General features: G+C 43.6%; 1 protein-coding gene across 4 annotated transcripts in view; it reads left to right on the top strand.

The window, feature by feature from the left end:
• Positions 1-26,194, top strand: part of CADM1 (cell adhesion molecule 1) — a 264,419-nt gene that overhangs the window by 156,818 nt on the left and 81,407 nt on the right. For all 4 annotated transcript variants that reach the window (XM_044282270.1, XM_044282268.1, XM_044282269.1 and 1 more), the window contains 4 exons: positions 8,351-8,497; positions 18,674-18,826; positions 20,910-21,047; positions 22,736-22,897. In XM_044282270.1, the coding sequence (XP_044138205.1) occupies positions 8,351-8,497; positions 18,674-18,826; positions 20,910-21,047; positions 22,736-22,897 (600 nt within the window). The remainder of the gene's footprint in view (positions 1-8,350; positions 8,498-18,673; positions 18,827-20,909; positions 21,048-22,735; positions 22,898-26,194) is intronic.

Here is a 26,194-nt window from a genome sequence, read left to right on the forward strand (position 1 = left end):
CTTTCTTTCCTGATCCCTCTGGACAGAATCTTAGGATTTCCTTGGCTCTAAGGCCTCATGCACACGACCATTTTTCGGGTCCGCATCCAAGCCTCAGTTTTTGTGCGGACAGCACTCTGTGGCTCTGTTTCACGGCCCCACAAAAAAAAATATCATGTCCTATTCTTGTCCATTTTGCAGTCAAGACTAGGCATGTCTACAATGGGCCGCCCGTTCCGTAAATTGCGGAAAGCACACGGGCAGATTCCGTTTTTTGCGGACTGCAAAAAATGGCACGGTCGTGTGTATGTAGCCTAAACGTGTGAAACCAGCTATAGGTCAGTGTCAGATGGCTGTAATAAAGCCACATTTTAACATCCATATCCCATCCACAAAACCCATGGTTCTGCTGAATCAGACTTAGGATGGGTTTGCACTAGCTTTTAGGGCAGGCATCCTCAAACTGCGTCCCTCCAGCTGTTGTAAAACTACAACTCCCACAATGCCCTGCTGTAGGCTTTTCGGGCATGCTGGGAGTTGTAGTTTTGCAACAGCTGGAGGGCCACAGTTTGAGGATGCCTGGTTTAGGGATTCCGTTATGGCTTTCCATTATAACATGGTTATAATGGAAAATAACGGAATCCATAAGACAGAAGGACGGATCCGTTCTTCTGCCCATAGACTTGTATTATGACGGAATGCAAAACGGAAGCCTTTAAAAGACGTTCCGTTTGTATTCCTCCCTAATAGAAGTCTATGGGAATCAAAACGGATCCGTCTGGGTCCAGTTATCCAAGACTGAAAACAAAGTCCTGTCGACAGGACTTTGTTTTTCATTTTGCATAACGGGACCCGTTATGTTTTCCCATAGACAAAGCCAGAAAGCGCCAAATTAATAGAAGTGCACCGTTTTAATACATTTGGTGCACCATTTTTATGGTCCATATGAACTGTAGGAAAAAAAACTCTATGAATGTATAAAACTTATTCTAGACTTCCCAGATTACCAGACCTTTCCCTTATGTAATGATAAAAGAGCGAGCTTTCTCCCGCTATACTCGTCACCACCGCTTCTCTATGATGGAACCCGCTACTTCTGCATATAGATAGAAGATGTCAGGCACACTGTAAATTATACCGCTCTGCTGACTGGAATGTTAATGGTGTCATCCAGGGCTGTACATATACAGACGTGGACAAAATTGTTGGTACCCTTTGGTCAATGAAAGAAAAAGTCACAATGGTCACAGAAATAACTTTAATCTGACAAAAGTAATAATAAATTAAAATTCTATAAATGTTAACCAATGAAAGTCAGACATTGTTTTTCAACCATGCTTCAACAGAATTATGTAAAAAAATAAACTCATGAAACAGGCATGGACAAAAATGATGGTACCCCTAACTTAATATTTTGTTGCGCAACCTTTTGAGGCAATCACTGCAATCAAACGCTTCCTGTAACTGTCAATGAGACATCTGCACCTCTCAGCAGGTATTTTGGCCCACTCCTCATGAGCAAACTGCTCCAGTTGTGTCCGGTTTGAAGGGTGCCTTTTCCAGACTGCATGTTTCAGCTCCTTCCAAAGATGCTCAATAGGATTGAGGTCAGGGCTCATAGAAGGCCACTTTAGAATAGTCCAATTTTTTCCTCTTAGCCATTCTTGGGTGTTTTTAGCGGTGTGTTTTGGGTCATTGTCCTGTTGCAAGACCCATGACCTGCGACTGAGACCAAGCTTTCTGACACTGGCTAGTACATTTCTCTCTAGAATTCCTTGATAGTCTTGAGATTTCATTGTACCCTGCACAGATTCAAGACACCCTGTGCCAGACGCAGCAAAGCAGCCCCAGAACATAACAGAGCCTCCTCCATGTTTCACAGTAGGGACAGTGTTCTTTTCTTGATATGCTTCATTTTTTCGTCTGTGAACATACAGCTGATGTGCCTTGGCAAAAACTTCGATTTTTGTCTCATCTGTCCACAGGACATTCTCCCAGAAGCTTTGTGGCTTGTCAACATGTAGTTTGGCATATTCCAGTCTTGCTTTTTTATGATTCGTTTTCAACAATGGTGTCCTCCTTGGTCGTCTCCCATGTAGTCCACTTTGGCTCAAACAACGACGGATGGTGCGATCTGACACTGATGTTCCTTGAGCATGAAGTTCACCTTGAATCTCTTTAGAAGTCTTTCTAGGCTCTTTTGTTACCATTCGGATTATCCGTCTCTTAGATTTGTCATCAATTTTCCTCCTGCGGCCACGTCCAGGGAGGTTGGCTACAGTCCCATGGATCTTAAACTTATGAATAATATGTGCAACTGTACTCACAGGAACATCTAGTTGCTTGGAGATGGTCTTATAGCCTTTACCTTTAACATGCTTGTCTATAATTTTCTTTCTGATCTCTTGAGACAGCTCTTTCCTTTGCTTCCTCTGGTCCATGTCGAGTGTGGTACACACCATATCACCAAACAACACAGTGATTACCTGGAGCCATATATATAGGCCCAATGGCTGATTACAAGGTTGTAGACACCTGTGATGCTAATTAGTGGACACACCTTGAATTAACATGTCCCTTTGGTCACATTATGTTCTGTGTTTTCTAGGGGTACCATCATTTTTGTCCATGCCTGTTTCATGAGTTTATTTTTTTACATAATTCTGTTGAAGCATGGTTGAAAAACAATGTCTGACTTTCATTGGTTAACATTTATAGAATTTTAATTTATTATTACTTTTGTCAGATTAAAGTTATTTCTGTGACCATTGTGACTTTTTCTTTCATTGACCAAAGGGTACCAACAATTTTGTCCACGTCTGTATGTGGAGTCAGATCTCCGTGTATAATGCAGATGGATGCCGCTCCATTTCCACAATGCATTGTGTATGGATTTTATGCAGAGAAATTAATCAGACACGAGGCCGTCCATATTGGTATTCTCCATCCGGCCGCTCCTATTTGTTTATTACATGGAATGAATTAATCTTTATAATGCTGCATTGTGTGCATGGTTACCTCCGCAGCACATGAATGGAGGTGTCATGGAGCCTGGTCTTACACACCCACTATGGAGTGTTCAGTCTCCCTCCAATGGAAGGAAATGTTAAAGTGTGACTGTCTCTTATTTATTTTTTGTAATGTATAGGGGTTGACCATTTTTGTAATATAAAGTGGCCCGTTTTGTGCCTTAGCAGCGTTCATCTCTTCTGTTTAATTAACTGCGGAGACGCGCTCCAGGCAGACTGCTGCTGCCCTCACTGTATCTCTCCCCCCCCCCCCCCCCCCCTAGTTTCGCACTGACCCGGTTTCGCACTGGTATATTTCGACTACAGTGTTCCCCATAACAGTGACCTCCAAAGTGCCCCACTCTCTTAACGGTGACCTCCACAGCGCTCTTCCCCTTTGACATTGACCTCTACAGTGGCCAGCCCTCTTAAAGGGGTTGTCTCACTTCAGTAAGTGGCATTTATCATGTAGAGAACGTTAATACAAGGCTCTTACTAATGTATTGTTGTTATCCATATTGCCTCCTTTGCTGGCTGGATTCATTTTTCTATCACATTATACACTGCTCGTTTCCATGGTTACAGACCACCCTGCAATCCATCAGTGGTGGTGATACTTGCACAATGTAAGAAAAAGCACTATCCTATGTGCTCTCCTATGGTCCTGGTCACCAGAGAGGCTGACTATTTCTCCTATAGTGTGCAAGCACGACCACCACTGATGGATTGCTGGGTGGTCGTAACCATGGAAACGAGCAGTGTATAATGTGATGGAAAAATGAATCCAGCCAGCAAAGGAAGCAATGTGGATAATAACAATACATTTGAATAGTTGCTGAGTAATGTTTAGGCTCACCTGTGGGGGCGCTGCAGGGAAATAGAATACTTACTGCCCTGATTACGGATGATCACTTGGGATCCAAGCAAGGGCGACACTTTGTGATCTCCTTTTTTCCGAGGGACCTTTCTAACAAGTAGGGATTATTTCCCAAAGCAGAGAACCCCTTTAAAATCTTTCACTTCTCTCACCACAGACCCTTCATTCAGAGGCCGATATTCATTCATAAAAAACAAACAAAAAAAATACACTTTTTGTGCCATGCTCCTCAAAAGTTGAAAAGGTTGGCATGATTTGCGGGGAACAGTAGTAATAAAAAGGACCTCCAGTAGTCGAAGTGCACTAAGCACAGCTCCACAACTTATCAAGCACAGCTCCATCTGTCGGATAGTGGCCATGCTTGATATTGCAGCTCGGACCCATTCACTTGAATGGGACTGAGCTACACCTAGGCCACATGACTGATAAGGCCTAATTCACACTTCAGTGATTTCCACCAGTAATTGTGAGCCAAAACCAGGTGCCAGTGAAAAACACAGAACAGGTGTAGATGTTTTCCTCATACCTTATCTCTGTGTAGGCTCCACTTCTGGTTTTGGCTCATAATTACTGATGGACATCACTGATCAAATGAGTGAAGTGTCAACTAGGCCTAAATGTGACTGGCCTAGGAAGAGGACTTGGTGCTCACCAGAGTGCCACAGCGTCTTCAAATATCAAATTGGCAGGACCCCGTCCAATCTGATGTTGAGGACCTATCCTGAAGACAGGCCATCAATATCAGAATCTTGGAGAACCCATTTAAAAAACTGAGTGATAAACCCAACGGGCACTGGAACTGTTGTCATGAAGACAAACCCTCTAATACCTGTGTAAGAGTCGAGAAGACATTTCATAAAAAATAAATAAATAAAAGATTTCTTTATAAAGAACATGGTCATATTTGTGTTCTTGAAGACATTATTGTATTTCCAAGAACACGTTGTTCACCTCCTCGGTTATTTCAGTGGATGTGAGGTGACAACCCTTCTGATTCAGCTTCTTTAGCCATGAACATGCAGTCTTCAGCTGCTCTTGCACCACCAGAACAGGTGGCCAGGACCTGGGGGAGCACCGCTTCTCTCCTCCCCCCCCCCCCCCTCCCCATTTCACCAGGCTACTAAATGTACTTGGAATGGTTCCCAGTAGTGTGTGTCAAGTTTTCAGGGAGCCTGTTTGTGAGACACCCACTGAACAGACCTTCCTCTTAAATAATTAAAGTTTTAAGAAGAAAAAGGAAAAAAAAAAAATGTACGTGCATTCAATCTGTTTAACATGTGTTCAGGCTCAGATTCGGATGAGATGTGCTTTCCTCGGCAGTATTACAGGTGACTTCACCGTAATAGACAGCTTAGTCTAAGACATGAAGCCTGTAGGGTGGCACAAGGAGCCCCTGCGGCTGTGTGCCACTAATTTGTAGTCACACCTCAAACATGGTGCCTATAGGAAGGCACAAGGGACTCCCGTGGCTGTGCGCCACGAACCTGTAGTCATACTTTAGACATGGAGCCTGTAGGGAGGCACAAGCAGTGTCGGACTGGCCCACCAGAGAACCAGTATGGGACTTGGGCCCAGGCTCTGATACTATAGTGGGCCCCAAGGGTTTAGAGAGAAAACTTCTGGAGCTGCCTTTAGAAACAACTAAGTTGCCATTAGGTTCTATTTATTTTAATCAAAACCTATTACACTTTATTGATGATATGGAGGTTGGGCCCCAAGAATTATTTTCTCTGGTGGGCCCAAGGAACCTCAGTCTGGCCCTGGGCACAAGGAACCCCCTTGGCTGTGTGCCACGAGCCTGTAGTGTCACCTCAGACATGGAACCTGTAGGGAAGCACAAGAGACCCCTGCAGCTGTGTGCCATGAGCCTGTAGTCACACCTCAGACATGGAACCTGTAGGGAAGCACAAGAGACCCCCGCAGCTGTGTGCCACGAGCCTGTAGTCACACCTCCGACATGGAACCTGTAGGGAAGCACAAGAGACCACCTCAGCTGTGTGCCACGAGCCTGTAGTCACACCTCAGACATGGAACCTGTAGGGAAGCACAAGAGACCCCTGCGGCTGTGCCGTGAACCTGTAGTCACACCTCAGACATGGAACCTGTAGGGAAGCACAAGAGACCCCTGCAGCTGTGTGCCATGAACCTGTAGTCACACCTCAGACATGGAGCCTGTAGAGAGGCACAAGGAACCCCTCCGGCTGTGTGCCAGAAGCTTGTAGTCACACCTCACCCTACCTCTGTTTGACACCTTTTTAAGTACAGCGTCTCCCTTAAAAAACAAGCTGTCCAAAAGGAAAACTGTCTTTGTAGCAACCAATCACATCACAGCTTTAATCTGTTACAGTACCTTCGAAAAATAAAAGCTGCATGGTGATTGGTTGCTTTGGGCAACAGCATATTTTCTTATACGATTTTATCATTCTGCCAGAATGATTCCAAGGGAGAATTCTTCCGTAATGTGGCATCTGATGGAACATTCAAAAGAGTTGCGGTATCGCCTCATAGACTTCTATGGGTGCCATGCTACTTCTTCGTATGACTCTGAGCTCGTACGCTTATACAACTGTGTGCCCTTAAGGTGTGTTTTACTTGGCATGATTATCTGCTTTTGATTTAATTTAGCGATGGTGGGCCTCATTTATCAAAACTGTCTACTAGTAAGACGGTCTTTGTTGCCCATAGCAACTAATCCAAGCTCAGCTTTCATGTCTTAAAGGGGGATTTCTGTGAATTAAATATTGATTATCTGTCCTCAGGATAGGTCATAAGTATCTGATCAGTGGGGGTCCGACTCCCGGCACCCTCATCAATCACCTGTTGGTAGGAATGGCGGTCAAGTCTAGCAGCCACATGGCGTTTGTGCAGTTCAGTCTCGTCCAAGTGAATGTGGCTGAGCTGAAATACCAAGCGCTGCCCTATAGACGATGTACGTTGCTGTGTTGAGGACTACTGCGACCAGCCTCTTCAACAGCTGATTGGTGGTGATACTGGGAATCGGACCCTCAACCATCAGATATTGATGACTAATGATAGGTCATCAACAGATGTAGCAGTAATGCTTGTATAGGCAGCATAGACTTTTTTTTTTTTTTTTTTGCAAAAAGTGTACTCTTACACATTCGTCTGGACTGGTGCTTTAGCTCAGCCTGTGTAGCCTCCTCAGTCTCTGTAACCTGCAACATTAAAGTGGTTGGCCCATCTGGGACATTGGTGGCGTATCGCTACAATATGCCATCACTGTCAGATTGGTGTGGCTCCCATCTCTGAGACCCACACTTGCCTAGATACCGGGATCCATAAAGTGAAGGAGACCACCCCATGCATGCACAATGTTCTATACATTCATCACTATGGGAGTTCCTAAAATAGTAGCGTGAGCGTGCTCAGCTGTTTTTGGAAATCCGATAGTGGAGAATAGAGAGCGCACTGAGCAAACGCAGCCACCTCTACGTTTACCACCATGGGACTGCTAGAACTTTTTGAACTCCCATAAGAGTAAACGGAAGGTGGCCACGTATGTGCGGCTGCTCTGTTCACATCCAGAGTACCGTTCTGGAGATTGGTGTGGGTCCCAGTCGTGGCACACCTATCTGACATTGATAGCAGTATGCCATCAATGTCTAAGGTGGGAATACCCCTTTAATCCGAGTAGATGTGGCGGGAATTGAACAGAGCCCACACATGTTGTGCTGATACAGCGCTCTGATGCACCCCTTTGGTACAAATAAACCCCTGAAAAAACAAGCCACATCAGTGCTTCTGCCCTCTAATTTTTTATTTTTTTTGCAGAAGTTTGGGTACCCTTCAAAGGGATTCTTCGGACCTGTAACTGAAAAGCCCATTTCAGATAACCTGTTTCAGAAAGACACTGTGAGCAGTACTTCCCCTTCATCGGTCTGCTGATTCCACGATCCCGGCTTTGATCTCATGACCGCCAGTCGGGCTGCTCCTTGGTCACACCTGGATGTGCTGCCCTTACTTTCTGTTCAGCTGCCTAATGTAGATGTAGCTGAACCGGAAGAAACAGGGTTATCACATGATCCCAGCCGAGATCATGGAATTGGTGGAGCGATATAATAGGTTAAGTACTACACAGTGTCTTTCTGTAGGTTAGCTGAAAGGCTTTTTGGGTACAAACCTGGAGAACTCCTTGAAATTAGTCATGCATGTAAAGATAAAGCACATAGATACATACTTAACATTTAGGTTGGTAAAATCAGTGCATCCAAAACCCCGAGAACGCACCAGAAAGCCCACTTATGAGTGGAGTTATTGTTAGCTCCACCCGTTTCAGCCCAGGACAACTCAAATTTGCCAGGATTGTCTCTGAAAATCGGGGACAGTCCCTCTAAATTCAGGACAGTTGGAAAACGATGTAGCTGGATGTTCTGTTTTATCAGCAGTTTATGGACAGTTTTAACAGATGCACCCTCTTTCACCCGATCCCTGTACATTATCCTTGATTTTTGTTTATTTTTTCTAGGAGAGCGCCAGAATCTTGAGACAGAAAATGTGACTGTGGTGGAGGGAGAAGTTGCAACCATTAGTTGCCGGGTCAAGAACAATGATGATTCTGTAATCCAGTTGCTGAACCCAAATCGGCAAACCATCTACTTCCGAGATTTCAGACGTAAGTGACTGCATGGCCTTCCTTGGTCCATCTTGAGGAAATGTTTCTGACAACGAATTCTTCATCTATACTGAAAAAAAAAAAAAATATATATATATATCCAATTTTTGTTGCATTGTAATATTTGTTTTACCATTGCACACACAGGGTATAGTCTCAGTAAGGTCAGGTAGGTTATTTGTTTTCTGCTGGACCTTTGCAACCGATTACTGTGTCAGAACCTGGCCCACAGGTGGATCCTCTGATGGTCCAACCCGAACACCAGATACAACTGGTTCTGGGGCTTAACAAGTAACAACAGAACCTCATGGAAAACCTTTTACGCATTCTACCATGACCACCTTCAGCAGAGAGTTCAGACCTTGAAAACGTATGAGTATTTTCTTCTCCCTAAGGCCTCATGCACACGACCGTATTTTGTTTCCGTGTCCGATCCATTTTTTTGCGGATAGGATGCAGACCCATTTATTTCAATGGGTCCGCAAAAAACGCTGACAGCACGTGTGCTGTCCGCATCAGTATGTCCGTTCCGTTGCTCCGCATATTACAATGGATCCGCAAAGAAAACGGATCCGCAAAAAAACTGATGCAATACGGAATGTCATCCGTGTTTTTTTTTTTTGCGGACCGCAAAACACAAACGCTTGTGTGCATGTAGCCTAATGCACAGGGATAATGTACACAGTGATGTCACAGTACATGGATAATGCATGCAGTAATGTCACAGTACATGGATAATGCACACTGGCATGTGATATTTCAGGAATAATGTACACTTTGATATCACACTAGTGAGATCATGTACACAGTGATGTTACAGCACATCGATAATGCACATTGTGATGTAAAAGTACAAGGATAATTCACACAGTAATGCCACAATAATAGCACAGAGATATCATAGTATGATTCTTCTATTCCTAGCAAATCTTGGGAACCCATCTAGAGAAAATATATAAATATATATATATATTTATATTATATAAAGCGGAGTGTGTGTGTGTGTGTGTGTGTGTATGTCCACTAAAGGAATCCGCACCGGTGCATTTACAATCACAAAATTTGGCACACGGGTACATCAGGTGTCTGGGAAGGTTTTAGACCAGGTCTCAGGTCTCTAGGACGTACCATTCCTGAGATATTCCCCCAAAAATGCATTAGCCAATAGAAGCTTGGTCACATGACCTTTATCAGCCAATAGAATCTCGCAGGCCGTCAGCCTCCACCTAGACAGTTTAACTCCAGGTTTCCATAACAACCCAGCCATTTTTATTCACTGCTGTAGGTGAGCTTTAAAGGAAAACTGCCACCAGGATAATCACTATTGAAGTAAAGCCATGGCTTAATAGCTGTGGAGGACCCTGTTAAGGGAGCGGAGTGCTGTGGAGGTCACAGTTCAGGGGGCCGGTAGGGTGGCCATTTAGGCCACCCTGAAAAGACTGACTTAAAACCCCGCCCCCAGTTCCCACTAAGCCACAATCTGGTTAGGTCACTCTCCCTTCCACTCCTCAGCTGACAGGGATTGAAAAAATGAAGTTAAAAATCAACTTCTGTCAGCTGCAGGGGTGGGAGTGAGGGTGACTTTCTCCTTACAGCTCACGCTCAGACAGCACAGTGCTGCTGTCTGAGAGTGAGCTGTTCAAAAGGACATCCCTGTGTCCGTCCAGGCCCTGCTCTAGACGGAGGACAGGGAGTCTGAAAGCTGGACTGTCTGACCTAAAACTAGACATCTGGCCACCCTAGGGGCAGGCTGCTGTGGAGGCCACAGTTAAGGGGATGGTCCACCATGGAGGTCTGTGTTAAAGGGGTTCTGCAGTTTTTTTTTAAACTGATGATCTATCCTCTGGATAGATCATCGGCATCTGATCGGCGGGGGTCCGGCACTCAGGACCCCTGCTGATCAGCTGCTTGAGAAGGCAGCTGCGCTGGCAGTAGTGCCGCGGCCTTCTCGCTGTTTACCGCAGGCCCAGTGACGTCCCGACTAGTGTCAATGGCCTGGCCGGGGATAAGCTCCATTCAAGTGAACAGAGCTTAGCCCTGCGCAGGCCATTGATACTAGTCGTGACGTCATTCGGCCTGCGGTAAACAGCGAGAAGGCCGTGGTGTTACTGCCAGCAACGCTGCCTTCTCAAACAGCTGATCAACAGGGGGTCCCAGGAGTCGGACCCCCGCCGATCAGATGCTGATGATCTATACCGATGTTCGACAAAGGCTCATAGTAGCCGAAACGCGTCACTTACCACATGTATGTGACCATTAAAATCACTTGAAAATCACAACCAGAGCGAGTGCCGATCCTTTCTATACAAGTATCTGCGGAACTTCCCTGGACACGCGCAATGCATCACTGATGGCGGAGTGCCGCCTGTATCTTCCTTGGATCTATACCGACTTTAGAGGATAGATCATAGTTTTTAAAAACTTCAGAACCCCTTTAAGGGGCAGATTGCTGTAAAGGCCACTGTTAAGGGGGTGGGCCCCTGTGGAGGTCATGGTCAAGGGGGGTGGTGTGCTGTGAAACTCACTGTTAAAGGGGCAGGCTGCTGTGAAGGTCAAGGTTAAGGGGGTGGGCTGCTGTGGAGGTCCCATTTTAAGGAGACTGGTCACTGGGGGGGGGTCAGTGTTAAGGGGTGGGCGGCCGTGGAGGTCAATGTTAAGGCAGTGGGATACTGTAGATGTCACTGTAATAGTGGATACTGTCTGTCTTTTAATGACACACACAAACATTGAATGAAACAGATGAAATATACCCGAGCACGGGTCCTTCAGCTACTGTGTGTGTGTATATGTATGTGTGTGTATGTGTATATATATATATATATATATATATATAATTAGACGCATTCCCTTCCCACTGCAGTTTGAGGAATGGATTTTAACAGTGTACATTACGAAATATGCTTTTCCGTCTGGGGAAGGAGGTAATGTTTCTCCTTGTGGAGAGCAGGGAATCTTACAGGCTTGCAGTGGAAAATGATCTGCAGATGGAAATGTCACAAGATTTGTAAAATTCCAGAGAACCTCTCTCAGAATGCACCTGCATTTAATGGAAGTCTGTCAGCAGTTATGCAAAACTGCTGACAGCACTAGGTGAAAGCTAAGGAAAGCAGGTCACACATACCTTTTGTGGAGCCTTTTTATCAGGTGTAGTGAGTTTTGGGTTTCCTCTTTAACTGCTGGGCACTACTCCTGCAAGCGCCCAGGAGGTAGAGCTCGGCTATAAAGTGCTCTTTGCCTTGTGACGATGCATAGCCCCTCTCCTCAGCTCTAAATGTCACTTGGAGCACAGGGGCTATAAAGCAGCTCAATGCAGAGAGCACTTCACGGTGAAGCTCCGCCTCCTGGGCACTTGCAAGAGCCGAATCGGGCAGAATAAAATCTCATATTCACTGTGCTCCTGATAATACAAGCCCCATAAAAAGTATGTTTGAACTGCTTTCCCCTAGCCCTACCCTGTGCTGTCATCAGTTTTGCATTGGCAAAACTGCTGACAGACTCTCTTTTTTTAAGTCTAGGATTTTCATAAAAATCCTAGCATTACCATGACTTATTTGTGACTCCAGCGTTTCTATAGGGAGAAAAGTCTTTTGCACCGATCTCCATGTAACCAAATGGAGCCATAACCTCAAATCATTCTGATAGCAAGGCTGTTCTAGTAAATTACAATTTATATAATTATTTCAATAAAGGTTTATAACTTTTTTTTTTTTATTGACCCCATGATTTTTGCCGTGTCACCAAAATGCAACCATCGATGTTTGTCAGCGCAATGTTACTAATGCAGCACAGGGTCCAGCAGCTGTAGTGGAACTACGACTCCCAGCATGCACGCTTGCTTGGCTGTTCTTGGAACTCCCATAGAAGTGATTGGAGCATACTGGGAGTTGTCGTTTTACAGCAGCTCTGGCTTGTCGGAGGTCGCTGACGCCTGGTGTAGTAGGTTGGATTTCTAACCGCTGCCTGGCTTTGTATTGAGCCTCCTCGCATGTTTTCCCCAAGTCTGTTCTGGGCGTTTTATGTCATTATGTGCAGATTTGATTGTCCCAAGAATAATTATTTCATGCAGCTCACTTGTTTTGACAGCTGCTCTGCTCCACCGGCATGTTGCATGTTTTATTACATACATCATGTTGCATTACATCATGGTTTTGACAGTCAGCCGGTCACAAATGGCTTCTGATTTATTGATTGCTGCAGAAAAACCGGTCTGTCATCACAATCCACACTAAGCAGATCTGTAAGATTTAAGGGACCACAAAATCTTTGCCGCACGGTAATGCTGTTACAATCCCCGGCGCAGCTATGAGTGCAGTTTCTCTCGTATCTGATGTATCTCGGTAATGCGTTATTACTTCCCAGCTCCGTAGGATGGCTTATTACAGGTAATGTTACGCATTTCTCAGCAGTACTTCTTTTCTTTCCCCTTGGCCTGTTACTCGCTGATACGTAATGGTTTATTTATTCTCTGTATCCGCCGTGCACTTCCACAGTAAATGCGCTAATGCAGTCTATATTCCCTGTAGTTTGCACGCACTTGACTATGGATCGTTTTTGTGGTACAGAAGTATTTATATTTTTTCGGTTAAAGGGAGTCGGTCACTTCCAAAATCAATCTAAACTTTAGCAGGTGCCCTAAAGTATAATCATACCTTTCTTTTGAAAATCTGGTCCTCTAATCTTCAAAAAAAGCATTTTTTTTTTTTTTATGCAAATTCGGACCGGTGAGACCGGTCCCTTCAGTGGACTTGGCTTTCCCTGCGTTATTACTACCAGCTCTGAGGTCGTGGGGACTGTCAATCAAACCAGACGAGGAGGTTGCTGCATTGCATCATTATGCACCAAATTGAGCAGCCCCACCCACGGTGCACCAAAGACCCTTACTGCCCTAAAAAGAAAAAAATTGTTTCTCTGGATTTAAAGACCAGACTTTCATCAGAAATGTATGGTTGTACTTCAGTGCACCTCCCCGCCATTGGGGTGTGCTTACTTAGAAACTAGTTTTGGATCCAAAAATTCATGGTCCACTGGCCATGGTCCCTTAAGGACAGACTACCTTGGAACATTATAGTTTTATGAGGAATGCTATAGTATCTTCAGCAGATGAGCCCCAAGGGGGTATGCCATTACATCCTTGTTTCTCCTGCAGTGACACTACGTTGGATATGTAGTATATCATGATGCACATTGAAGACTGTAGACGACCTCAAATACAACAGGTCCAAAAGCATTTTTCAAAACTGTTGGATAACCTTAACGTCTTCCGATTTTGTAACAATTTTATTTATTTTTTTTATCTGCCCATTTTTGCGCCATATGCCTTTTTTTTTATGCCAGCATTTTTTTATTTATTTTTTACTTTTTTCAGCTTTACTACATCCTGGCAGGATGTTTACAAGCAGAACTTCCTGTGTTACTTTGCTTCCTGCTGGTTTTTTAACCAATCCCAGCATGCTTTGCTTCTGTAATGTTTCTCAGGGCTTCCTCCACCTGCCACACTGTTCTTTTTGCAGTACCACACCCCCTACACCTCTTCTCCCCTCTCCTTGTTAGCTAGGCGGAGCAAGCCTACCTAACACTGAGACGGGAGTTTTTTTTAGGAATTTTATAAAGGTTTTTTTTTAGCTTGTAATATTTTTTTAGAGGCGCTCCAGGGCTGGAACTACTCAGCTCCATCCATTGTGTAGTAGATGGATCTGGTAACTGCTGTTTCTGAATGGGACAAAAAAAACTGCAGTAACCAGCTCCACCCAGTCCACAAAGCACGGAGCTGTGTAATTCTAGTGCCTGTTTCTAGGAGCTACTCCCAAACAACTGATCTGCGGAGTTGCGGGGTGTCGGATAAGATACCAGTGACTTATTCTAAGGATAGGCCATCAAAATAAAATCCTGGAAAACCCATTTATGGGTATTTTTGCAATAAGAATCTCACTTGACTTCTCACTACTAAAATAAATATTGAAACGTCAATAACATGGACAGGCAAACTGAGGACAAATAAGAGAGAATCCAACAATCCAAATGTAATCCAATAGTCCAAAAGTTCAGACCAAGTAGAGTAGTGTTTCCCAACAAGTGTGCCTCCAGCTCCACCTTTGGCTGTGCGGGCATGCTGGGAGTTGTAGTTTTGCAACAGCTGGAGGCACACTGGTTGGGAAACACTGAGAGAGGACCGGTTGTGTGGGAAACATTGGGGCATGCTCATTGCATCTGAGATTGCCTGTTGTCTGAGGAGCAGCCTTTGTTAGATTTTATATTAAGGAAAACCTTGTTACTTTCTTCAGCCTTCAAGCACAGTTGATTGCTGGAAGTGTTACTTCGCAGCGCACAATATAGCTCATTACCCAGCATCCCCACCTCTCTCGACTATGACAAATAACTGATTAAATGCGATGGTACTGCTCTCCATGACCTCGCTTAATCATTGTCAGTCAGAGTCATTAGCATTTTAGAGATCTCTCCTGTCCGTGGAAGCCTTCTACTGCATTGGTGATGTTTATGTGAACTTCCACCCTTGTGATCCTCATAATTATTGATTTATAGATTTGTGATCTTGAGTGGAAGCAGTGTGGGCTTTTGGCTCTCCGTAACAGGCACCTGCTACATAGCCTTTTGAGTAAAAGTCAAATTTAGGATTTACTATTATCAACAGTTATATGAATAAAACCATTGGCGATGGACCGTATGCTCTTATATAGGGTGGCTCAGAACTTGGTGTACGCAGGAGACATAAAACTTGGCCTGCAGGTGTTTCATTTGAAGGTATTTTTACTAAGGACATTTTAGAAATGCTGTGCCCATTTGAACCCTTCCTGTGTTTGTGGTTGGCATGGTCGTCTTTAACTTTTTGACTTCTAAATAAACTCTGTAGTACAGAATCCTGGCAGAAACCAGAGCATAAAAGTCTTCAAGTGGTTTCTATGAGGGTATATAGGGACCTTCTCCTTGAGGAGAGAGCATCTGATAGACCTCATCTTCGTACGTACATTTTGACCCAGATTTACTTGTCCTAAAGATGGGGTAAGTTTAGACAGGCTATCTGGACCTTCAACATTAGTGGCTCAGGCTGGATGATAAATAGACACTTTTCTATGCCTGTATACAGGGACAGACTGGAGTTCTTTGTGCTCTCTAGATGAAAAAAATTTTGGGGCCCAAACCCAATATTATCAAAGTCTAATAAATAAAAAATTGGATTCAAAGAAAATAGACCCTAGTGACAAGTTTTTTGGTATTTTTGTCTTCTCTTGGACCTTTGGGGCCGATCATGTTATCAAAACCTGGACCCACCGGAGGGTCTTCTGGTACTCTGGTAGGTCAGTGCAATACTACTTGTTTGGCTAACTTTGAGAGAGATTTTTATGCCAGAATTGTGGTACAATTTTCATGTAAAATGGCGCCTCTTAGGTCCCGTACTATTTCCACTAATACCAGCCCCTTTCTAAGCATATCAGGTGGAAACATTTTAGCAACCCTAGATACAGTTAACTAAAAGGGAGAATTTGCGTAAAACATCAAAATGTAGATTAACTGCCTGAAAATAACGCTTAAAATATACTTTGAGAAATGTATAAAAAAAAATTGTGGCTACCCGCTAAAACAAGACTCGGGCTAAGTATGAAAGAGTGGCTCACACCGCTGTATGTATAAAGGGTAGCCTGCCTCTCCCACACTATTCAGAAACCGTGTATGCGGCTGGAGATATATAGTTATCTGTTCTATCACTCCAAGTAGCATACACCAATATGAACTATGCTGCCACTATTAGATACACACATATTCTCATCAGTAATTAGGCACACTATTCCCGTCACAGCCACAATAGCGGTGACGGTGTGGACTGAATACTTGCAGGCTAGTGCTTTATCTCTCATGCACTTTTATCTTATCAGCCCCTCCAGCCCAGCACGATCTCAGATCACTGCTATTGTTATGTACATGATCCCCTGCCTATAATTGCGTTTTCTCAACGTGTTTCAATGTCACCACTAACACGGTGACATATCATCAGGAGCATAGTGTTACTGCCATAGGTGTAGATCGCCCCATACACTTGGCAAACATCTACACCTTATGGCTACAGGGAGAAAACGCTGCACGCTAGTTCTGGCGCGCACGCAGCATCAGAGAATCACAAGCCTCCGGTTCTGGTACGGCTGTAGCACGGCTGCCGAGAGCCGCTCTGATATAAAAGGGGCCACGCCCCCTGGGAGGAGCTGCAGGCAGCGGGGATCGCACTGTGAGGAGTGGTAAGTAGTGTTGAGCCAACTTGTGTTTTAAGTTCGGCGTCTAAAGTTCGGGTTATCGAAGAATCGCGTTATGGATTCTAAATTCCGCTATGGTCCGTGGTAGCGGAATCCATAACGCGATTCTTTGATAACCCGAACTTTAGACGCCGAACTTGCAACACAAGTTCACTCAACACTAGTGGTAAGTCCTCCGCCCCATGTCTGCCCTATTCTTGCTAAGCGCACCAAAAGGGGGTAACATTGATTGGCAACAAGTAGCCTGAACCATCAGGGACAATTCATGAAGTATACAGTGACTGTATTTAGGGAAAACCAAGGGGCATTTATCAATGCAGAGTGGCATAATACTTGGTACATACGATACCACCTGCAACACTCTCCCAAATGCAGCGTTACCAATAGCAACCGGAGGTGGACAAAAAAAGCTGTCATAAGTGGCCATTATGAGGGAGAGGGGGATAAATTGAATATGAGGGACCTTCCAATCACATATGGTTTAGGGGGGCCATATGTAATCTGTAGGTCCCCCATTGACTTACATTGTGTGCCAGGACGGAGCCGTTTGGCTCAATTTCGTCAAGCTGCAGGCAGTGTTTTGGTGTCCGCCTCCAGAGCAGAATGCAGACTGAACGGAGGCAAACGGATGGATTCTGAACGGATCCTTTTCCATTCAGAATGCATTAAGGGCAAATCTGATCCGTTTTGGACCGCTTGTGAGAGCCCATGACGGATCTCACAAACAGAAAGCCAAAACGCGGTGTGAAAGTAGCCAAATAGTGGCAGCATAGTTCATATTGGTGAGTGTTAAAACAGATAACTATCTATCTCCAGCCGCATACACTGTTACTTTATACATACAGCGGTGTGAGCTACTCTTTCATACTTAGCCTGAGTCTTGTTTTGGCGGGTAGCCACAATTTATTTTTTTTTTTATACATTTTGCAATAAAGTATAGTTTAAGCGTTATTTTCAGGCAGTTAAGCAACCCTAGATACACCAAATTGTGCCAATTCTCAACACGACAGATTTTTGAGCAGACACATTAAATCTGGGCCTTTGTGCCGTTTAGGCTCAGTCCATATTGTGTCTGATCCCTACAGGTATTTTCTTCCTCGCTTTTCTCTTGGCATGAAACCAACTTCAAAGGGAATATCATTTGCATTACTCAGTGTTCAAGAATAGCACAAACCTGGCCATTTTGCTCTACTCATCTTGGGATGTCATGAGGAAAGGTAAGGAAGGATACATCTGTACGTTTAACATATAAGCTGGGAAAAACTCCTGGCTCCACCAAGATCTGTAGGGCTCCACCAAGAATGTGATTTTTGGCCTCCATCGGGCCATATCTTTTTCAGCTGTGTAGGAAAGTGCTTCTGCAGAAAAAAACATACCTGATGTATACTTTTTTTTACCATGAGGCCCTATGGGTGACATATGCCTGTGTATTGGAGCATTGGCTTTTGTTTCTTGGTGGCTTGCTCCATTGGAAGGCTCACACTGTGTGAACTGAGCCTATCCCAGCTAAGGACATGTATATCAAATGACAGACCAGCTGCATACTGTAGCTCCTGAGATTTGTCCAGCCATGGTGGAACTTTGGAACAGGGTGGGAGGCAAGATTTTCCTACAGCCATGTTGGCAGCTTATATCTTTAAAACCTGAGATTAGCCATTTGCTCTCTGACTAAGAACTCCACATCACATCCCGATAAGTGGATTCCCAATACGTCTTGGCGCCATTGATTTTTCTTCTAAATAGTTTTCTTTTTAACTTGTCCATTTGCTGACTTAATGGTTTTTAGTGTTTGCCTTTTGAAACTTTGGTATAATGTGTTTTTCTACCGGGATGGATATCAATAACCCAGGCTTTTATCCATATGTTGTTGTTTGAAATGTAAAGATATATATATTTTTTTCCTTTTGCTCTTCAGCCTTGAAGGACTCAAGATTCCAGCTGGTGAACTTCTCCAGTAGCGAATTGAGGGTGTCTCTCACAAACGTGTCCATCAGCGATGAGGGCCGATACTTCTGCCAGCTCTACACAGACCCCCCACAGGAGGCGTATACGACGATTACTGTGCTTAGTAAGGAGGAGCTGCTTTCTCTTTCTATCCCTCCATTTCTGCCTATTTCATCTATCGAAGCATTGTTGTGATGCTTATCTTGCATTACTGTGTTCATTACTGATTCATTTTTGCTTTTCATTTCAACTTTTTCCTTGATTCTAGAGTTGTATCTTTCTTTTATGTAATTGTATAGTCTGAAAATCACTAATGTTGCCACATTCTGTTGACCTTCATCGGCATCTAATGTTTCATCTACATCTGTTGTCTGCAGAACAATCTGTCCTGACTTCCTGCTCATTCTTCTTTTATTTTGTGTTAATATTTATCTCTACAGCTTTGTTCATTTTATGTTATTGCTTTGATTTTTCACTTTTCTTTTTGCATTTCCTACACTTTCGATAAGGCAGCTTAGTCAGTGATTGATCAGTATAGGGATCAGAAATAAACATCATTGCAAGGCTACATTTTTGCTTAGTCTAATTGACTTCTAAGGCTGGCCTTAGTGGTTCGATCAACAGCTATCTCTGCCAACCACTCCGTACACATGCATGCTCAGCGTGGACAAACGTGCATATGTTCTGGATGAGGAGTGGGGTTGTAAGCTGCTGACAAATTCCTGACAAAAGGATCAGTCATGTTGAACTTTAACAGCGCAGTCCTTCTCTCCCCTGACACCTGCCTCCTGGGAGAGAGTCAGGAGGTCTTTGTCCAACATTAAAGGGACTGTCCAAAACTGTAATATTGATGACCTTTAAATAGGGTAGGCCATCAGTATCAGATTAGTAGGGTCTGACTCCTGGAACCCTCGACCAATCCACCATCTGAAGAGGTTCCAGCAATTGGACGATTGCCAGGCACAGTGTTATACATTCTGTAGTGACTGTGCTTACTGTTTCATGTAGCTTGGTCCCCTTCACTTGAATTGGACGGAGTTGCACGAAGTTCCAGTATACATGGCAGCTACAAAGTGTACCGCAGTGGGCCTGGTAAACAAAGAAGGGGCTGCAACAGTCGCATTAGTGATGCGGCCTATTTAAACAGTTGTCTGGTGGGGGTACCAGGAGTTGGACGTCACTTGATCTCATATCGATGGCCTATCCTAAGGATTGGCCACCAGTATTAAAGTTCTGTGTAGACCCTTTAATCTAATGTGTAGGCCAGCTTAAGTAACCTTGTGGCTAAAGCTGGTCATGCACATGCTGTTGATGGAGCTTCAGGAGCTGAGGACATAAAATTATTGATTCTACCGAAATTGGTGGGTTTGACTTTTATGTGAAGTATTTTGCTAGCTTAGAGGTTTTCCCAGATCTTTTTTTCTGCTGACCTATCCGCTGGATAAATCATCAGTATCTGATTATGGGAGTCCGACACCCAGGACCCCCTCCAATCAGCTATTTGAGAAGGAACCGGCGCTCACAGTAGCGACACGACCTTCTCATAGATTTTGCCTAGGCCTGTGATGGCTAACCTCCGGCACTCCAGCTGTGGTAAAACTACGACTCCAAAGATACACACTTGCTTGGCTATTCTCAAAACTTCATAGAAATGAATGGAGCATTCTGGGAGTCATAGTTTCACCACAGCTGTAGTGCCAGAGGTAAGCCGTTACTGGCCTAGTCCATGTGGCGCCACTCTCATCGGTCTCGTGGCCTGGGCGCAGCTCAGTCCCATTGAAGTGAATGGGGCTGAGCTGTGATACCAAGAACGGCCACTATATTCAATGTATAGTGCCTTCTTAAACAGCTGATCGCAGGGGCCCTTGGATGTTGGACGCCCACGATCAGATTGATGGGTTAAAGTATCTCGGAAAACCCCTTTAAACTTGGTCCAGATTGATGTTTCAGTTTGGCCTGATGTAGTAGTATTGACGCTTTTTATATAATCTCTAAGTCCTTACGCACATGAAAAATGTGGAACCACAAAACATGGATGACCAACCTTATTTTTGGCGGCAAAAGGCTCTCCACTCACCCATTATTTAGCAGATCCGCATTTTGCAAACCCCAAAATATGGTTGTGTGGATGAGCCCTAAGAATGATGCTGTTGTAGTCTTGAATTCTCCCATTCTCACCCCACACCCCATCTTTGTTGCTGTTTCAGTTCCACCAAACAACTTGGCGATTGATGTGCAGAAGGATACGTACATAGAAGGGGACGAAGTAGAGATGAACTGCACAGCCATGGCCAGCAAACCAGCAGCAGTAATACGCTGGTACAAGGGGAACCAGGAGCTGGAAGGTGAGGCGAGGGGAGATTAAGGACACGTTTTATGAAAATTCATACCATTCTATGAACGTACTGTAAGTTCATGATCTCCAGCCTGTGGCTATTCTTCTGCTGCAAATCTCAGCCTTCTGACAATTGTAGTATCAATGTAGCTGAAACGCGACATATCAATGCTGTAACCTACAACAGCCATAGACATAGACTGAAAGGAGACAAAACGTTTGATTCTGTGAATAAACCATTGTCACTTTAACCTCCTAAAGCATGTTTGAGCCTTAAAGGAATTATCAAGTCCCATGATTAAATTTTTATTTATTTTTTTACCTACATTCATTCATTATTCCAAACACTGCATAGTCAGCTTGTTCCTTCCCCTGTCCTCATCACTGCATCCTGGCAAGATGTTTACATGCAGAACAGTTTTCCTCAGCTTCCTTCTGGGTTTGCTAACGAATACGGGGAATACTTTGCCCTGTAATGTCTCACAGGGCTTGCTCCGCTAACATGGAGAGGGATGGGGTATGGGGGTGTCACGCTGCAGAGAGAGCAGTATGGCAAGATGAGCAAGCCATGAGAAACATTAGTTAGAAAACCCAGCAGGAAGCTGATGAAAACAGGAAGTTCTGCTTGTAAACATCCTGCCAGGATGCAGTGATGCCGAGAACGAAGGAAGAGAAGGAAACCACATAGCAATATGAGTTCTTGTTTTTTGCTGGGACGAGTTGTATTTTTCTATTTTTCTGTGGAATTATTTGGTTACCTGTCATTTATTGCCTGTATTTAACTTTTTGGGGAAGGGAATACAAGAAACCAGTGATTATGCTCTTTTTTTTTTTTCTTTTTTTTTTCTTTATTTTTTTCCGCTGTTCAAGATTTGATATAAATACAATGATACAAAATATTGTCCATTTTGCTTTTTTGTTTAGTCCTTCTGCGCAGTAAAAATCAATATATTTTCTTTCACTGTATTTCCAGAGTCATAGTCATGCTTTTGTTTTAAATCAACATAGTTATTAGTTCATTCCTTCCTTCCTTCCTTTCCTTTTTTTTTGGTTCATTTATTTAGTTGGGGACTATGTTGGTGTACATAAAACTAATTTATTTAAATTCTTTTTTGGGGGGGGAATGAAAAGAAAAAACATAAAATGCTCCTTTGAGTTTTTTTTTTTTTTTTGTGCTTTGCTGTGTAGCATAAATAATGTTATTTTTATTCAATGAGTCTTTAAAAAATAAAACAATTTTAATACAAAGGTTTCATTTTGAGGGGGACACTTTTTTATGAAACATAATTTTGCTCTTTGATCTAACGACTCAAACTGATTGTAGTTCATCACTGAGATTAGTTATTTTTGTCAGAGCTTTAGACCATTAGTAAAGAGCGGGGTAGTTCGCTTTTAGGGAGGCAGGAAGAGATCCTCTACAGAGCATGATAAAGGCTTCTCTGCAGAAAAAAGGATTGTGAAATTACATTTTAGATTGGGAAGCTTTAGATCAGGTCAACCTGACATCGTAGTGAGTGGTGAATACATACCCTGAGCTTGGATAAGTATTTCAAAATTCTCCACAACCTGAGAGCTGCGATGCCCTGGAAACGCAGGAGGAGAACCAGAGATGAGAGTGATAATACGGTAGGCTAGATGAGGAACACAATAAATATTACATGAAGATCTAATGCTGTGGCTTTCCCTGGGTGTTCACAGGCAGTAAAACAGAGGTGGAGGCCATGGACAATAAGCTGTTCAGAGTTCGCAGTCAAATATCGGTCACCATTCTTCGAGAAGACGATGAGGTTCCCTTTGTGTGTCTCGTTGACCATCCAGCTGTGAAGGACATGGAGACCCGACAGTACATTGATGTGCAATGTGAGTAATAATATTGTTGGGCCCCATTGGATTTTACTACTTTAATGAGGTGGTTGAGTTGATGCTCGACAAAACTGCAAAATGTGTTCAGTTATGAATAATGAATATTCTGTAATTTGAAAATTATCTACATCTAGGTCTAAGGGATATTCCAGCCCAAAACATTTCTAAATGTTAGGTCAGTGGGGCATCCAACAGACAGGACCCATACCAGTCACTGGAATGGAGGACCCAGGTTCCATGGCCAAAGCTGCAAGAGGCCTGCAGACTCCTACTGATCTAACATTCATCACCTATTGTGTGATAAATGTTTTTGTCTAAAATATCCCTTTAATTAATTTATTAGATTCTCATTAATTCCCCCATCGCTTATGGCTGATGCCCCAGGAACACATTAGTATGTGTTCTAAGTCTGAGAGCTAATATGCAATCAATCAAAGCTGTGTATCTATAGGCCTATGAGTAACTGATATACCACCTACTGATGTCCACATAGCTTATGAATCATGTATGTGAATACTTGTCTATGAATATAAGGGGTTGTCCCCCTTAAGTAATATTTTTTTTAAAAGGTTCATAATTGGTTAACAGGTTTACAGGTGCTTTATACTGATGACCTATCCTCAGTAAGTGATCGGTGGGGGACCTACTCAGGCATTCCCAACGATTAGCTGCTTGAAGAGGATGTAGTGCTCCAATGAGCGCCACATGCTCCTTGCAGCTTACCAAGCACCTCATTGCAAGATGGCGGCTTCACTTGGTATCACGTCTCAACCCCATTCACTTGAATGGAACTGAACTGCACCTAGGCCATGTGACTGATGAATGCGACTTTACTGGCCTAGGAAGAGGCCGTGGTTCCCACTGGAGCACCTTAACCTCTTGAAACAGCTGATCATTGGGGGTGCCGGGAGTCAGGTCCCCACCGATCAGATACTGATGACCTGAGGATAGGTCAAACATAGAAAACAGAAAACCCTTTTAATAAAATTTAAAAAAAAGTCCTACTTGCCTCTGCCCCACCACTCCCATTGCGGCTTTTCTTGGGTCCTCCACCAGTCTCGACTTCCGGTCCTTCTTGACATTGGAAATGTGACTTCCCTGTTTGGTCATATTTATGCCTCGATAGGGACAAGGTACTAGAGAACTGTAGGAGACCTGGGTAGCATCGATACCTGTTGGTGAAGTGAATATCCATCTGGACTTGAGATCTGTATACTTTAGACTGAGCCCCTTCAATGCCTATTGCTTCAGCTTTGCAGAGGCGCAATGTTAGGAGGACAATACATCTCTGAAGACCTCTGCTGCCTTCAACACAGGGGGGAAGATGGAATGGTGGACATATTTAGCTAAGCACAGATATTGCTTTGATATCATATATAATATTCAGCTCGAGGATACGCAGCCTTTGATATATGCTAATGTCAAATGTTGCCTTCACTTGCTCTTTAAATGTCAGCTGCAGGATTATGTAGAGACTGTAAGCTATTGGGGCACTTAAAAAGAGAACATAGACCTCATTATGTGTCTGAGCGTTACTTTGGTCCACCGCATGTAGCTTTTTATGCCGGATTCTCGTGGCTGCTTTGTTTTTGTTTTTCCCATTTGTTTCCTACCTTACCTGTTGTGCCTTCTATAGATGACCATTAGCAGTTTCTGAAAAAATAAAATGTGTAATCCAACTTATTTGCACATCTGTGCCCCTGATGACACCTGAGACAAGATGGTCAGTGGTTCATCTGTTCAGATGTCCGTCAAGGATCCGTTTTTGTTTTTGCTCTCTGTATTCCACAGACACTGCTCAGATGAAAATTTTCAGAGCATCTCCTACCAATGGTCTGTCAAACAGGGACCAAAAATGGATGCCATCAGTGTTGTGTCCATTGTTTTCACAGACCTATAGACTTCAATGGGCGTGTTTGTCCTGCATAAAGGATCAAATTAGTGCATGTCTCCATGGTATTTTCACTGACACATGGTCCGTGGAAAATCACGTGTGATTATTCAAATCAATGAGTATGTGTGCCATCCATGATTCACTGACGTGAATAAAGGCGGATTTACAGTGCCCGACAATCTGCCTATCTAAATGTGCTGTTGATCACACGATGAGCAAGTGAAACGCTCGTTCATCAGGTGATCCTGTCGTTTGTTCAGACAAGGACCCGTCTGTGGGTATAATATTGAAGGTGGCAAATAAAGCAAACACTAGTCACAGATTGCCAACCCTTAAAACGTAGCCTTTAATAAATCGCATTAAAACAAAAGACCCAAATCATGGTATAAAGAAAAAAATTAAACCAAAAAGATAAGTATAATATAGTAAATGAGTAGGTACTCGGCACTAAAGGGCACAGGTAGGCAGGTGTTGGGCCTGATATATTACATTTATGGGCTCTAACCCTACATCTGGCCCAATAACTATACTGCCCTGCCCGATGGGGGCGATCCCGTATCGGGAACCTCCTGAGCGCCCTAGGTTGACCCTGACTGGGGATAACCTGACGGCTACTCCTATGCTGACCTACAAAACCGTGGTAAATAGCACAGTATGATAACAAAAGAAAAAAATAAGAAAAGGAGACACAAAAAATTAAGACTATATGTACTGGTTTAGAAAAAATACTCCTATATATCATTCCTGATTGTGGATAGGTATCAGGTTACGTCATAATCCCGATTGACGTCATGTTAATTCAGGATGTCATTGTCTCGACGCTTTTCACCCATATTATACTTGGGCTTATCAGGGGACATATTCAATATGACCAGGATCAGATCAAAAATGCATTCAATCAAACCCTAAAAGCAAGAATTTATGTATTGGATGTCACCACCAGCTCATTGATGTAATACGGTCTCCTTATGATAAGAAGACAACAAACAAATGTCTACTTGCGTGTCACCGATGTAAGCATAGGCGATGTTATCACCACAGACGCCGGGAGACCTCCTGATGGTGACGCAGGACTGAGGTCTATTTATCTACATACAGGTCGCTGTGTTACACATTTACAGTTCTAACAAATATACTGGGCCCCGGCATGAAAACGCCAGCTATACCTAATTGATGTACTTATAAACGAATGATCTGCATATACCAGCTTTCCTATATATTATGGCGCACAACGTCTCATCGATAAAAAGGTGATCTGTGATCTCTGTCTGCTACTGCTCACCTTTTGATTGACATTGGTTCCTGCATGATGACATTGCCTATGCACCACAATGGATTTGAAATGAAATGAACAAGATGTGCTTTACCTGCAGACTGTCAGCTTTAATTTGAGGGTATTT

The sequence above is a fragment of the Bufo gargarizans genome, chromosome 2 (assembly GCF_014858855.1).
Source record: "Bufo gargarizans isolate SCDJY-AF-19 chromosome 2, ASM1485885v1, whole genome shotgun sequence".
Lineage (NCBI taxonomy): Eukaryota > Metazoa > Chordata > Amphibia > Anura > Bufonidae > Bufo > Bufo gargarizans.